The 16824-nt window shown below is 36.1% G+C and overlaps 1 protein-coding gene across 1 annotated transcript in view; it reads left to right on the top strand.

Annotated features, from left to right (window-relative positions):
• Positions 1-14906, top strand: part of STIM2 (stromal interaction molecule 2) — a 168645-nt gene extending 153739 nt beyond the window's left edge. The window contains exons 11-12 of the mRNA XM_029234816.1: positions 8525-8795; positions 13470-14906. Coding sequence (XP_029090649.1) covers positions 8525-8795; positions 13470-13947 — 749 coding nt within the window. The 3' untranslated portion in view covers positions 13948-14906. The remainder of the gene's footprint in view (positions 1-8524; positions 8796-13469) is intronic.
• Positions 14907-16824: the final 1918 nt, after the last annotated feature.

Below are 16824 nucleotides of genomic sequence, written 5' to 3'. Positions count from 1 at the left end.
TACCAAATTATTTTTCTGCATAATTTGAGGTAATTGCTTGTTTTATTTTTCTTTATTCCGTTGAATTTTAATCTGTTTAAATAAATTCCTTTAAATGTCAGTGAAACTGTTTTAGTCACAATGTTCTGTTTTGATAATAATTAGATTTGGTTTGCTATATTATTTTATTTAGGGTTTTTACGTTTTTAATCATAGATTAGTCAATAATTTTCCTTCTCGACACTCTGATTTTGGTATCAAGGTTATATTAGCATCATAAAATAAGGCAAAGAATACCCCCTTTTTCTTTCATTTCATTTTTTTTTTTTACTCTTATAGTAGTAGTTAAGAATTTGGTCTCTAGAACAAGATTGCTAGAGTTTGAATCCTTACTCCTCCATTTAACTTATATGTATGTAATGTTCTCTAGTATTTTGTTTTGTTTTGAATGTCCCGCAAAACATTATTATTATTTTTTTTTTTTGCGGTACGCGGGCCTCTCACTGTTGTGGCCTCTCCCGTTGCGGAGCACAGGCGCAGGCTCAGTGGCCATGGCTCACGGGCCCAGCCGCTCCGCGGCATGTGGGATCTTCCTGGATCAGGGCACGAACCCGTGTCCCCTGCATCGGCAGGTGGACTCTCAACCACTGCGCCACCAGAGAAGCCCAAGACATTATTTTTTATTTGTGTAACTTTGTGGGAGGTACTCTCTCTGACTCTAAGCTTCCTTGTCTGTAAAATGTAACCTACCCTATGAGATTATTTTGTAATTTAAATAATATTTGTAAAACAATTAGAACATACCCTGGCCCATAATAATCCTCAATAAATGTTTTGAATTTTATTCTGTATTCTGAAATATAAGATACAGATGATTCTATGAAGATTTTGAAGAAATTGCCTGTAGGCAGTTTGAGTTTGGTGTGTGTGTATGTTGGCAGAAGAGAAGGAGACAGATTTTTAAATGATTGATTCAGTTTCTTATAATGGTCGTAAGTCTAGATTTGTTAAATTATATATTTCTAAAATATTGCTTGTTTTATCTGAGTTACAAAATTTGTGGCTTAAAGTTGTCCATAGTATTTTATATGATTTTAAAAATCTCACATCTTTAAATTTTCTTTTCATTTCTCCTCCTTGATTAATCTGGTATGATTTGTCTATTATATTTCACTCTGTCATTCTTCAGAGAGCTAACTGTTGGTTTTGTTGATATTCTCCATTTAGTTCTGCTCTTATCTTTTATTTCCTTTATTGGAATTTGCTTCATTTATTTGTTTTTAATATTTAGACAGCTAGCTCATGAATTTTCAGTCCTCCTGTTTCCTTAATGTATGATTTTTATGGCTGTGAATTTCCCTCTAAGAACGACTTTAACTGAATCTACCTAAAGTTTGGATATGTATAGTTTGATTATCATCTAGTTTTAAAATGTTTCCAACTTTTAATATGTCTCTTCCTTGAAATATGAATTATCTCGAAGTATATGTTTAAGTTTCCAAATGTAGTATGTTTGTTTTGTTGTTTATTTGGTCATTAGTTTTTAAAGAATATCTTTACTTATCATTTCTAGTTGTATTATGCTTAGAGAATAGCATCTATATAACATTTATTCTTTGGTATCTTCTGAGACTTGCTTCATGACCTAGTATTTATTTGATCGAATATTTAAAAATTTCCACACATATCTGAAAAGTACATTTTCTTAATTGTTAGTTATAGGATACTATATTGTTGGTTAAATCATGTATTAGTTATGAAAAATCTCTATATACCTACATTTTGGTCTACTTTTCTGTCATTTGCAGAAAGAAGTTTGTTCAGATCTCTCACATTTATCAATTTCTTCTTGTAATTCTGCTCATTTCTATTTTATATAGTTTAAGCCAAGTTATTTGGTGAATATAAGTCCAGATGTATCTTTTTAAAAGATTAACTATTCTTCTGTGATTATGCGGAGACTGCTTTACAGCTAACTGTACTTTCTGCCTTTAAGTTTGTATTATCTGATATTAAAATAGCTATAGGAGCTTTCTTTTGATTAATATTTGCCAGCGTAACTTTTTCTTTACTTAAAATTTTTTCTATCATCAGGCTCTAGATATGTCTGTATAAGAAATAGCAATAACTTACTATTTTGCTTTCTATTTGAGGATCTCTGTTGCCAGCGAAGTCCAATGTAATCCAATTACATTTAAGCTGCTTGCTGATCCGTTTGGATTTCTCTCTGGCATATTATTTTGTGGTTTCTCTTTTCTATACCTCTTTTCAGCTTCTCTGTCATTCTCCTAAAGGATCTTCAGATGCTTTAATTTTAGACACTACCCTCCGCATCTTATATATTAATGTTGTCTAGTATTTTGTTTTGAATACCCTGCAAAAGTCATTTTTTATTGTTTTATTCAGTCGTTGTTCAGAAAGACTTATGTGTTTATCTCTTCATCATTGTATTTTGTTTTTTACTCTTTCCTTTTTTTTTGCTTCCTTGAGAATATGTTCTTTGGTAAAAATTCTTTCAGTTAGCAACTGGGAGTGGTAAATTCTCTGTCTTTGCCTGAAAATGTCTTTATTTTCACTCTCACTTGAGAATAATAGTTTAACTGGATATCAGATTCTAGATGAACAATTACTTTTCCCATAGTATTTTGAAAACATTTGTTGTTATTTTCAGCCTCTTATTGTTACTGTTGAGAAGTTTTAGTAAGGCAGATTGTTCCAGTTTCCTTTTAGGTAATTTCTCGTTTCTCTCATCACTTAGAAAATGTTATCATTTTCTTTTGTTACACGTTTTTACTATAATATAATTAGGTGTACAATTTTTTCCCTGATACTTGGTGTGCTCTTGAATCTGAAGATTATTATCTTTTTTCAATTACAGAAAAATTATTAGTTGTTTTCTCTTTTAATATTGTTTTTCTTTTCTCTCTTCACTCCTACTGGAATATTAGTTGTATAGAAATATAAGACTAATATTAGCCTATAATTATATGTTTGATTTTATTTTATCTTCCACATCTCTTAACCTTTCTTTTTATCTAATTGTGCTGCATTCAGAAAAATTTCCTTAGATCCATCTTTGAGATTACTTACTCTTTCTTCAGCTCCAATTTTGTTTAACCCATTCTTTGAATTTTTAATTTCAGTGACTGTTTTCATTTCTATTAGTTCTCCTTGATTCTTCATAAAATCTACTTGTTTTTTAATGCCTTGTCCTTTTTTCATTTTTATTTTATAATTTAATGCCCTTAAACATCTTATATTTTAGTTTTATTTGATAATTGTATTATTTGATGTTCTTGATTGATTATTGCAGCTGTTTCTTGAGTTTGCAGAGCAGATTGCCTTCTCCTGTTTTATAGTGTTTTACTGAACTATCTTAAAGGAACTTCTTTTTTTTCTTCCCTCCAGGGAAACACTTTGTGAGGAGTAGGAGTGCTCCTCAATATGATTTCTCTTGCTTCTGGCAGTAGTTTCAAGGGCTTCACCTACTCAGGACCATCTTTTTTTTTTTTTTTTTTTTTTTTTTTGTTAACCTTTCGGATTTGGGTTTCACAGACCCTTCTGGTAGTATAAACTTGAACTCCAGGGTAATATGAGTTAGTTTGTATTGAGTTTGAGTATTGAACACCGAGCATATTGAGTTTTTCATAAGAACCTTTTTAAATTCCAGTATCCAGAGAACATTCATTGAAGGAAGTTCCCTTGTTCATTGGTCAGATTTCTTTTCAGTACACCCTCCCACTGAGGAGTGCAGCCATCTAGGCCCAGGCTTTTATCCAGAACACTCACAATTCCTATTCCTCACCTTCTGTGGGCTTAAGGTGTCATTTATATCCCCAAATTAAAGCGCAAACCCTTAAATTACTGAGACAGAGAACCTCCCACAGCAGTTCCAACATCACTCACAGGCCTACTAGCTCTGACTTTTAGTCTTTGTGTTTTGGCACCTGAGAATTTTCTCTTCTTCCTTGCAAACTCAGCTATGCATTTAAAACTGTTATATTTTATTCAGCATATTGAAGCACTTGAGGCTATTTAAAGTGTGTGGTTTGGGGGTTGGAAATGGTGGTCAGGTTATCTTTGACTGCCATATTGCTGGAACCAGAAGTCCCTGTATTACTTATTATTTTTGGTTGTTGGTGGTGGGGGGGACCCCCTTATTCAAAACCAAATTTTATCTTCTTTGCCATAAGAAAATACAGTTTGCAAAATAGTGTCTTATTAAATTGTTATGCTTCTGTATATAATTATTGATATTAGAATGAAAAATCACCTCAAATAAATTTCTGTACAGTGAACTTCAGTGTTTCATTTAGCTACTCTTATAAATCACAGGTAGGGATGGCTGTCGGCTTTCATTGGGAATTAATAATAGCCTGGAGATACTATTAAACATGTTCACCTTTTGTATAGGAGAGCTTGTTAACAAGGTCAAAGTGAACTGCTTTTTAATCCTACATGAGTTTTATGGTGTTTGCAATATGTAAGAAGAAAATTTTTTGAAAGGATTGTAGAGTTGTAAACATTTTCTAGATGTGACCCATTTATGAGTCTCATCTTTATGTTATATTCTTTATTGGATTACTTAGATTTTCCTCATATAAACTATTTGCTTTGTTTTTAAACCTTCTTCATGCGGTATCTTTCCATCTTTGTGAGTAATACAAAAAAAATTTTTCCAAGCAGCGAATCCTGATTCTTCTCAGCCCTTCGCATCACACCTAGTCATGGCTGAATGTGGCTATGTTTTACTGTGTATACCAAGTAACCAGTGACTGATGAGAATGGCTGCATTATATGCTAAGAGTTGTAGAACTTAATCATCTGTGTCAGTCTGGACACATTCTTTTAGTATTTGTAGGATATTGTTTCTTCTTTGACAAAGTGAGAACATTGGACTAAAGATTTCCAGGGTTTCCTCCAGTTCTGTAATCTATGAATCATTATAAATAAGTAAGGGAAAATTCTAATGTTTGTCTACTAAATTATAAATAGTTTCATATTATATAATTTGTGTTTGGAAAAAGCCTTGTATGGTATTTATGGAGGTAGTCAAATATTCTGAAAATATTCCCTTTAATTTTACCCATTTTCTTTTTTTTTTTTTCCAGTACGTCAAGTTATTTCAGTGGCTGTTTCTGTTTGAATTGTTTGTTAATTCACTCAGTAAATACTTACTGTACATCTACTTTTTTTAAAAAATAAATTTATGTATTTTATTTTTGGCTGCGTTGGGTCTTAGTTGCTGCGTGTGGGATTTCTCTAGTTGTGGTGAGCGGGGGCTATTCTTTGTTGCGGTGCATAGGCTTCTCATTGCAGTGGCTTCTCTTATTGCGGAGCACAGGCTCTAGGTGCGCAGGCTTCAGTAGTTGTGGCTTGCGGGCTCTAGAGCGCAGGCTCAGTAGTTGTGGCGCACGGGCTTAGTTGTTCCGCAGCTTGTGGGATCTTCCTGGGCCAGGGCTCGAACCTGTATCCCCTGCATTGGCAGGTGGATTCTTAACCACTGCGCCACCAGGGAAGTCCCTGTACATCTACTTTTTGTCTGGCATTGTGCTAGTTGTGATTCAGTGTTGAACATGATACACAGTTATTTCCTTCATGAAGCATGCAGTCTAATGGAGGACAGACAAGAGCAATGCACTAAGTTATGTCATAGGGAAATACACTTTGGTGTTGCCATGTGAGCACAAGAGGGCAAACACTGACCTTAAATTTGGAGGGGTTGGGAAACTTCCTGGAGGAACTGCTCTTTAAGTGAAATGAGAGGTCAAGGGAGAGATGAGATGAGGAAAGAAGGTATGGAGATACTCTGATACTTCTGGGAGCTGAGTGAGGTATATTGTTCCTAGTATTCCTATAACAGGGAAGAGGGACACTAGTTCCAAATTAGAGGCTAGATAAATAGGGCATTCTAAGCCATGTTAAGGAGTTTGACTTTATCCTAATCCTAGAAGTAATGGGAGCAACTTAAGGGTTTTAACCAATAAAATGTCATATTCCTTTTCCATTTTAAAATGATCATGCAGGTTGCAGTATGGAGAATAAGTTGGAGGAGAAAGATCAGTTATTATTCTGGTGCAGTAGTCCAGCATAATACAGCAGTGATTTGTTGAGGGGGAAGTGGAGAGATGTGAGAGATACCCAGGAGGTAGAACTGGAAACACTTTATGATTAACTAGATGTGGTTTATGATGGAGGAAGAAGAGTCAAGAATGTCTGCGTTTCCAATTCAGATAACTAAGTGAGTGGTGGTGTTTTTTTTTTTGTTCTTTTTTGTTTTTTTTACACCAAGGTGTAAGGAACATAGAAGAAGGAGTGGGTTTGGGAGGAAAATGTTGAATTCAGTTTGGGTATCTGTGGAACACCCAAATGTCCAGTAGGCAGTTGATTGTGAAGTCCTAAAGTTTAGGAAAAAGATTAAAAGCTGGAGTCACAGATTTGGACTTCTATAGACTGCAAAGGGTAATTGGAGTAATGAGAGTGGATGAAATTTCTTGAGAAGAATAAGTGGAACAAGAATAACAAGGCCTAGAACAGAACTTTGGAGACAATTAAGGGACAGTAAAGGAAGAGGTGAGAATGTGGTTGGAGAGGTCAAGGAAAGGATAAACTAATAATGTCACGTGCTGGTCCAATGTCAAGGAAGGATGGAGATACTCACTGAATTTAGCAATGAGGAAGTTTATCATAACTTTGTTAATGATAGTTGCAGGGAAATTGTATGGAAGCACTCTACCATTTCTTTGATGAATGAGTGAAGATAAAGTAGTGTAGAAAGCAACATAGATCATTTACATAAAAGGGAAGAGAGATGTCAGCTGAAAACAGTCTGAGGGTAGAGGAGGTTTTCTTGTTGCTCTTGTTGTTTATCTGTTTCTCAGGTTTGTTTTTTCAACTTTTTTTAAAAATAAATTTATTTTATTTTTATTTTTGGCTGTGTTGGGTCTTCGTTGCTGCACGCGGACTTTCTCTAGTTGCGGCGAGCGGGGGCTACTCTTCCTTGCGGTGCGTGGGCTTCTCATTGCGGTGGCTTCTCTTGTTGCAGAGCACAGGCTCTAGGTGTACGGGCTTCAGTAGTTGCGGCACGCAGCCTCAGTAGTTGTGGTGCACGGGCTTAGTTGCTCCGCAGCATGTGGGATCTTCCCGGACCAGGGCTCGAACCCATGTCCCCTGCATTGGCAGGCGGATTCTTAACCACTGCACCACCAGGGAAGCCCCCTGTTTTTTTAACTTTTATTTTTAAGTGCCAGTGGGAAATAGAAGAGGAGAAGATGAAAATAAAGGCAGCAAAAGGGATAAACAGTAGATAAGGTCCTTGAGTTTAGGGTAGAGAATGGGACAGATAGTGGAAGGAACAGAATGTGTGAACTAGAAAGGTAGGAATGTTAGAATCTAAATTATCTGATGTCTTAAGCTTATTATTTCAAAAATGAAGCAATTCTGAATGATGGCAAGACCAAGGCATGAGAGTGGGTGGTGGAGTAGAGTAGAGGTGAATGTCTTGTGAGAAGAGATGAAAAACATGATTGATTAAGGTGTTCATCTTACAGATGAGATGGCTCAAGCTGGTGAGAGGTTGGATGGACTGGTAAGAGAGAGACTAAGCAGGAAGTGACTAGTGAAGTGGAGATGAGAGATTCACGTGGCTTAATAGTGTGAGTGTCAAGGAACATGTTTTTATAAAGGGAGTGAGGGTTTACAACAATATTGGGGAGTGAGAAGGCCATCAATCTGTTGTTCTGATGCTGCAGCATGTGAGGTATGAAGAATGAACGGCTTCAGCTTGAGATCAGTATTCTTAGGAGAGCTATGTTTCCATTAAGGCAAAGAAATGAAGTGCCCATTCAATGAAGATTTAAGCACATAGGGGAAGTTTGTCTACTGTCTGCGTGGGTCTAGACTGAGACTGGGAGCAGAAACAAGGTAATCTAAGACTTCTGGTTAGTTCCACAATAGTCAGTGTTCAAAAAACAAGTTTTTATCTGACCTTTGCCTAAAAAATAGTGAGACTATATATACAGTATTTAAATGATCCTTGATTTAAAATTTCTCAAAGTTCAAACAAGTTGTGCTATCTCAAGAGATACTTGTTGAAAAATCCATCCTGTTTTACCAAATAGTTTTCTCGTCTTTCAATGTTAAAATTCATTAAAATATTTGCAATAAAGTACAGATTCCTTTTAAATATGCTTTATGGATTTTTAAATATTAGAATTTGTTATCTTGGGTAAATGTTTAAGCCTTTATGGTTAGTAACGTCAGATTTTGTATTTAAAACCTCATGTGTTTATATGTTCACTTCTGTTTATTTTTTAGACTTGTTGTTATTTTTGTTACATTTTTTTTTACTTCTTAACTTTCCTGAGAAGCAGCTTTATAGGTGATAGAGGATGGTAATAATTGTACAGTTACTTCAACAAAGGTAGATTCAATGGTGACAAAGGTAGATTAATCACATCAGTTCTCTTTGGTGTGTCTCTGTAGTGTGCATGAAAGGAGCATTGGATTTTATGAATGTTTTCATTTATTTCCGCTTGGCTTTCAGGGACCATGGCTAAACCTGCCGGATCACTGGCCAGAAGCAGCAGCTTGTGTCGCTCCCGCCGCAGCATCGTTCAGTCCTCGCCGCAGTCTCAGCGAGCTCAGCTTCCTGCACATGCTCACCCGGCACACCCCCGGCATCCCCATCACCCCCAGCACACACAGCACTCCTTGCCTTCCCCTGATCCAGATATCCTCTCAGTGTCAAGTTGCCCTGCTCTTTATCGAAATGAAGAGGAGGAGGAGGCCATTTACTTCTCTGCTGAAAAGCAATGGTATTGGCAATGAATGAAATACAGTATGTGTTGAGCTGGGTGGGTAGGAGTGGTATGTTGTGTTAATTTTCTACTGCTGCATAACAGGTTACAACAAACTTCAGTGGCTTCTAACAACACCCATTTATTAGCTCTCAGTTCTGTATGCCAAAGTCCAAGCTTGGTGTGGCTAGGTTTTCTGCTCAGGGTCTCACAAATCTAAAATCAAAGTGTTGGCTGGGCTTTATTCTTATCTGGGGCTAGGGGGCCTCATCAAAGCTCACTTGGTTGTGGCAGAATTCAATTCCTCATGGTTACAGTACCATGGTCCTGGTTTCCGTGCTTGCCCTGAGCTGGGGGCTGCTCTCAGATTCTAGGGGCTGCTCTCAGATTCTAGAGGCTGCCTGCTCTTCCTTGCCATGTGTGGCCTCTATCTTCAAAGCCAGCAACAGAGAATTTCCCTTCTTTCAAATCCCTCCTTTGCTTTGAATCTCTGCTTTCCTTTATCTCTGATCTCTATACCCAAATTTAAAAGGCTTACCTGGATAATAATCTCTCTCTATATTAAGATCTACCAGTTTGGGCCTTAATTACACCTGCAAAATCCCTTCATAGCAGCACCTATATTAGTGTTTGATTAAATAACTAACTGGGAGAAGATGTGTGCACACCAGAGCTGGGAATTGGGGGACCATCTTAGAATTCTGACCACCACACACATAGGATATTTTGAGATATAACTGCTTAGAGGCTATTGCACACAATTGACTCGAGTCTCAGAATATAAACTTGTCTAACGAACAGTTTCATATGTAAAATATAAAGGCATGAACTTAAATATACTTGAGCACAAGGAAACATTAAATATGACTGACTGAGGTTTAAAAATATTTGTTGCCAATTAACGATTTGTTCTGTTATGTGCTAGTACTTGCTAGCAAGCAAGCAGTATCAGATGCAAAAGATTTAAGAAAATGTCAGGAACTTAAAGGAGGAAATTATATTCATAACACTTTTTTTTTTTCTATAAAGTAGATATAGCAGCAGTGTATTCTAGTCCAATGAGACCGGTTGCTGTTGGGGATCTCTCTAAACCATATTCCTCTTTTGGAGCAGTACGGTATTAAGTGACAGAAAAACTGGTATTGGTTTCTGAGTTTGCCACTTAGTAGCCATGTGGCCATGAAGTCTTCACTGTTCTTGTAAGAAAAACAAAACCAGAAGGAATGGGCTGGACACTTGCCATAAGCCCTGGTGGCTCTCTGTCATGTGATTCTTCACACATAATTGTTTCGTCTGCTAGTGAAAGTAAAATTGATGATTAGCAAGTGATCATTATAGCATATTCCTAAGGAGATAGTACAAGTTTTGTGTTGTCATTGCAACTGGAGAATCTGAGGCACCTGTGCTTGGTTAGCACTTTATGACCAGCTTTTTTGTCTAACCTTTGCAGTATAACTGTAGTCACCAGTAAGATGGCTCTATTGACAAAACTAAATTTGCGTGGCTTACGGAAATTAGTAGGAAAACTCTAGAGCTCTGCTGTCCAGTAGAATTTTTTGCACTGATGGAAATGTTCAGCCCTCATTTCAAAGAGCACTGTCAGAAATTCACAGCTAGCTCATAAATTTGAGAAGAATTTGGATTCAGACAACTTCCTCCTCTCCATTTTAGTCTTTTAAGTGTTGAGCCACCAGAATCCTTACAAAATAATAATAATACAAACATTTACTATTTACCAATCTTTTATGTTCTATGCATTATTGCACGTATACGCTCATTTAAACCTTACCTTGAGTTAAGCCTTGTTATACTTAACTTTAATGTAAAGCATTAAACTTACATAAATTCAACTACGCGTCACTGTGGGAAAAAAATAAAAGTAGAAAAATGACATAAATGGTACATATAATTAAATTCAATATTCTGAAGAATATATGCTCTGGGAAAAATGGGAGATTTTAAGGTGTACTAGACCTGTATTCCAAGTCTGACTAGTTATGCAGAAGAAGCAACACTTCAGATTATTATTTGTTTTGGAATTAGGATATTAGAACTAAAAGTAGTATTAGAGATTGATCAAATACTCTTACCTAGACAAGAAAATTGAGATCTGGTTAAATTAAGTGATTTGCCCAAGATTGTACAGCTAATTAATGGCAGGACCAGGACAGGAATCTAGGTCTCCTAAGTTAGGTCAGTATTCTTTTCACACATTATTTAGATTTTAGAAGCTAGTTTTTAAAATATTTTTAACCTAGTTTAGAATTTCACACACAAAGCAGCCAAACCACATAACAGAATAGAAAGTAAATTCATAAAATTTTGACTAGATCAGCTTCTAGCTCTGGAAGCTGAAGGAACAGTGAACAGCTCCAGGGAACAGTGATATATGCTGTTTGATTAATGGACATCTACTCCAAAAAGAAGCCTTGCAGGAAAGTCCCTACCAGTAATTGATTTCTGAGTCATTTCTTCCTATCTGAACTGCCCCTTGCCCTCTGTTAGCACTATCCATTATCAATTGTAAGAGCATTTGCAAAATTATGCAGTACATGTAACTGTATAAAATGAAAGCATTATTTAAGTCTTTATTTGCCCAGGAGATTTTATACCTTCTGAAAGCTTGTAGTGTAATAAAGACAGTCTTCACATACATGTGTGAGTAAAGTTCATAGAAAAGACTAAATACATTTAGCAGTCTAATATATAACTGAAGTATGGTATTAACAAAATACATGTCAAAATCAATAAACATGCATATCATAACATGAATAATGATAGTAATCATAGGTCATCCAAGGTGAGAGAGCATTCAATTCATTTACTCTATAAATATGAATTTAGTCCTTGCTGTGTGCCGTGTACTTGCTAATGACTTGAGCTGCCAAGACAGGTGAGACTAGGTCCTGGCCTAGTTCCAGCTGGTAGATGATGATCATATGTGTTCCTGCCTTTCTGTCTTCAGCTCTCTTCCTTCTCTCACCTTATTTCTTTTGCCAGTTACTTTTTACCTTGACTCTACTTTTCATTTCGTAATCATTCTGTTCATAGAGTGAACACTATTCATCTCAGGTATGGTACATTCAAAAATGAATAAATTATTATCCCTATTCTTCAGAATTTTCCTCCCTCCCTCCCTTCCTTCCCCTCTTTCTTCTCTTCTTATCTTTTCTTCTCTTTTTCCTTCCTCCCTCCCTTCCTTTCTTTTCCCTCCCTCCCTCCCTCCTTCCTTTCTTCCTTCCCTCCCTCTTTCCCTTCCTCCTTCCCTCCCTCCCTTGCATACTTACTTAATATCCATTATGAGCTTGTCACTATTCCAGAGAATACAAAAGTTAATAAGACTTCCTGCCCTCATTGTCTCCTTTCTTCTGGGGAAACTGACTATAAATAAGTTAATATAAAATATTTTAGGTAGTGATAAGTTCTGGGATGCTAAACAAAGACAGGTAAAAGGAAAGAGAATGCTGCTTTGGATAGGGTAGTTAGGAGAAGCATCTCTGGAGAGAGAGCATTTGAGTCATGTGGAGATGGAGGGGAAAAAAGATGAGGCAGAGGGAACAGCAAGTGCAACAGCCCTGAGGGAGTTGCAAGATTGGCATGTGGCAGGAACAAGGAAGAGGCAGAAAATGGTACACCGTGCAGCTGGAGGGATAGCCATGGACCTGACCATGCAGGGCTTTGCGGCCTTTGGCAAGGACTTTGGAGTTTAGCCTAAGTGTGTGAGGAAGCATTGGAAAGTTTTGAGCAAGAGACTGTGCTCTGATTGAGTTTTTAAAAACCACTTTAAGGGCTGTGCAGAGAAGTAACTCAGAGGGAAGAACAAGAATGGAAGCAGGGAGACGAATTAGGAAGCTATTGCGATCATTGAGGTAACTGGTAGGGCAGGAAGAAGGACGGTAGCAGTGGGACAGGAAGAAAAGGGTGGGTTTGAGGTATATTTTGAAGGAATAGCTGATAGCGTTTACTGTATGTTGGCTTTGGGGTTGTAAACTTTATTTCTTCCAGTCCTCTTTATTTCTCTTGCCACTGTGGAAAAGAGGGAAAAATCACAAAGGAATAAACTTGTGATAACTTATTGAATGTCTACTTTAAAAAAATAGCTCAGTGTCATTACCTTTCACCTGCCATCCACTCCCCACCCCAGTGTATCTCACCTCTCTTCCCTTCTGTTTTAAACTTGGGAGAGCTTATATTTTAGCTTAGTATATTCTTTTCTTCCTTCCTTAGGAAGCTATATTTAATCAATTTAATGACTAAACAGTAAAGGGAGAAGGTGGTGACTAAAATTCATCTTTTCAACTATATGTCAACTATGTGATTTAGAAAGAAAAATTTTCAGTGTTGAAACAAAACACAGAAGTAGCTGAAATGGTAAAAACCTGTAAAATTTAAACATTTTCATTTCTCTGACAATTGAAGAAGGCGTAACTTTAAGTTATAATATTTTCTAGATTGGAAGGTATCATTATCATAGTTTATGTTAAAAATTGAACATTTTGATAAGTCATATTATTTAAAGTAGTAATTTTCTAATTTTGTTGAAATGTGTATAGAATTTTAACATCTCTCCCTTTAATATTTCCATAGCTTAAACAGTGGAAGATGTTTTGGTTAGAATTAGTTAGAATGTCTGCCAGTACCCTTAAGAAACGTATTGATTTAAAATTTTACCTTTGCCTCTATCTCATCCAGGGAAGTGCCAGACACAGCTTCAGAATGTGACTCCTTAAATTCTTCCATTGGAAGGAAACAGTCTCCTCCTTCAAGCCTTGAGATATACCAAACATTGTCTCCACGAAAAATATCAAGAGATGAGCTCTCTCTAGAGGATTCATCCAGAGGAGATTCGCCCATAGCTGCAGATATCTCCCGGGGTTCTCCTGATTGTGTAGGTCTGACAGAAACTAAGAGCATGATCTTCAGTCCTGCAAGCAAAGTGTACAATGGCATCTTGGAGAAATCCTGTAGCATGAACCAGCTTTCCAGTGGCATCCCGGTACCTAAACCTCGCCACACATCATGTTCCTCAGCTGGCAACGACAGCAAACCAGTTCAGGAAGCCCCAGGTGTTGCCAGGATAAGCAGCATCCCACATGACCTTTGCCATAATGGAGAGAAAAGCAAAAAGCCATCAAAAATTAAAAGCCTTTTTAAGAAGAAATCTAAGTGAACTGGCTGACTTGGTGGAATTCCATTCAAGTGGCATCTTTAAACTTTTATCTCCCATCCTTCACTCCTCTTTTTTTGTTTTAATTTTAGGAATGTAACTCCATTGGGGCTTTCCAGAGTGGATGCCATAGTGGAATGTCCTTAAGAGCAACTGTCTACTGTCTGCTTATTTAAATGACTATATAATCAATTTGTCAAGCCAGTTATTACTGAAAAATCATTAAGAGATGAGACAGTTTACAGTCATTTTTGCCTATTTATTTCTGCTTTGTTATTAGTGATATATATACAACATTTTGTTGAGAGCCACTATGGACTTAACAAGCTTTAATGGACTAGTAAGCCAGCATGGGCTTGCAAAAATTTCTTGTTTACCAGAGCATCTTCTTATCTTTCCACAGAGCTATTTACATCCTGGACTAAAATAACTTAAAAGGAGTAAAACTAATTGCACTACTGTTTCTCAGACTGGAAAAATATCTCTGCAAGTGAAACTGTATAGAGTTTATAAAATGACTATGGATAGGGGACTGTTTTCACTTTTAGATCAAAATGGGTTTTTAAGTAGAACATAGGGTTTCTAATTAACTTGATTTCTGGAAATGAAAACCCACGCTTTTATTATGGGAAGCTTCTTTAAATGCATTTAACATTATAAAGTTTCAAGTCCTGCTGTAAAGACCATGTTGTTTTGTTTTTCCCAGGGCTTTCACTGTGATTTTCTGCATTGCAGGCTGTATGATAAAATATAAATAATTTAAAGAGAGAGGCTCTTGATTCCTTACACAAAGTGGAAGAGTTAAAACTTGATTGAAGGACTTAAAACATTCACAAGCATATACTAAACTAGGGGGATGTGGGGATTCAGGCACTTGTTTACAGACTCAGTAACTGCAAAGATTTATGGTTTGTGAAAAACTTGTACTGTGGAAAAGATAATAAATCGAAGACATTATTTTGTGGGACTGTGCTGATTTTTGTTGATAACACTCCACTAAGAACACTATATGTTTTTTGGAGAGCTGTGTAAGCTGTCTTCTTGCTTAACTTCAATATAAGAAATAGTGATGTTTTGGAAGTAAGTTGTCAACAAATTTCTTTCTATTTTATATTGTTTGTCATATTTTTATGTAGTTAGAAATGTTTAAATGTTCTAATATCAAGATTAACAAATATAAATTTATGGTGCATTTAGATTGTATTGTATTTGTAAAGTTTGGGGTTTGTTAAACTGATAGCTTATTATAAAGGTAACTTTTACTGTGAAGATTGTCACATGAGTAACAAAGTACATTAACATCTGGGGAGTTTCTGCTTAAACTGCTTCTTTTAAAAATTCAGTGAAAATGATCTGGTTAATGCAATGTGGATGGACATTTAGGTGAACGACTGATGCCTATTAGCTAGAATGGTTTTTCAGCTTTGTGGCTGAAATATATAATGTCCAACTCAGTCCTGTTTAGATGAAAATGCTGATTGATAAACAATCATCATTCAAGATTTGCTCCAAAGAAATACTTTACTAAGAATGTGAACAGTTTCCCAAAGTTTCCTGTAAATTTTGTGTACTTCAGTGCCGTCGTTTAAAACTGTTAAGGTCTTGAATGATATTTATATACGCAGATATCTATATATTTAATAGACAGTGCTTTGAGGGCAAAAGTTGTTTGACTGAAGTGAACATAGTGTTTTGGACTAATTATAAGGTAAGTTAACCTGAAAGGTCAAGAGTTGAGGAACACAGACCCACCCTAAAGCTGTTTAGGAAGGGGGAAAATTGTGCATGAAGAATTGAAAAGCGCCCTGGAAAGTTTCTTCAGAGTGAAGGGAATACCTAATCTTCTTTCTCCTTCTTACAACCAGGCAGGAATTCTTCCCTTTGAAAATTGCAAAAGGGATGAGAACCTTTTAGTTTGATGAATAGAGAAGGTAAAAGCCACAGAGCATGAAGTGGGGCTGGGAGAAGGAAGATCTCTAGGAGTGCCCACCAAGGCTTTCACTTGTTCAGGGTAAGAAGGAATCCTGGATCAGAACCACCTAGATGCTAGAAGTTGTGCCTGGGAGTGGGAGAGGCTGGCCTGAGTAAAATGTGGGCCATCTTAAGTCAGGGGATGCATTGTTTGTTCTAAATTTCACACGGTTATAAGCAAATTCAACCAAGGGATACTTGCTGCCTTATGTTGCTTGTAATATTTACTTGCATTAGTACAATGCTCTGTTTTTGTAAATTCAACAGAAAATAATTGAGTTTTGGAAAGCCACAATAATTTCTGTATCACATCGTTTACACACGAAGAGTTGGACGTTAATATAAATTTTTAAAATTACCCATTTCTTACCTTATTTTAACCTTATAAAACTATGGTATTTTCCTGATTTTAAAAGTCATACCTTCCTTATTGTAAAAAATGATTCATTATAGAAAAGTATGAAGAAGAGAAACAACAGCAATCAAATTCTACTGCCCACAGTAATCACTTTTAATATTTTGGCATGTTTTCTGCTAGATCATTTTCTGTATACTGATATATATTTTACATAATTGAAATCATACTATATAGCTTTATATTATGCTTTTTCACTTAATATAGTATAAGCATTTCTCCAACATTATTAAAAACTCTTCATGAACATTTTAATGTTTCTATGATATATCATTGTATTGATTAACCATAATCTTTTTAATCATTCTTTTATTATTAAACATTAGGCTGTTTACAAATTTCTAATATGAGGAATAATAGCATTTAACATTTATTGAGCACCCTATATACCAGGCACTGTTCTAAACTTTTTATATATTCTCATTGAACCTTGTAAGGTAGGTGTCTTTTTTTTTTTTTTTAAATCACCATTTTACTGATGAGGAAACTGAGCC

The sequence above is a fragment of the Monodon monoceros genome, unplaced genomic scaffold (assembly GCF_005190385.1).
Source record: "Monodon monoceros isolate NGI ecotype Baffin Bay Population unplaced genomic scaffold, NGI_Narwhal_1 Super_Scaffold_20, whole genome shotgun sequence".
NCBI lineage: Eukaryota > Metazoa > Chordata > Mammalia > Artiodactyla > Monodontidae > Monodon > Monodon monoceros.
This window is presented reverse-complemented; position numbering and strand designations above follow the sequence as displayed.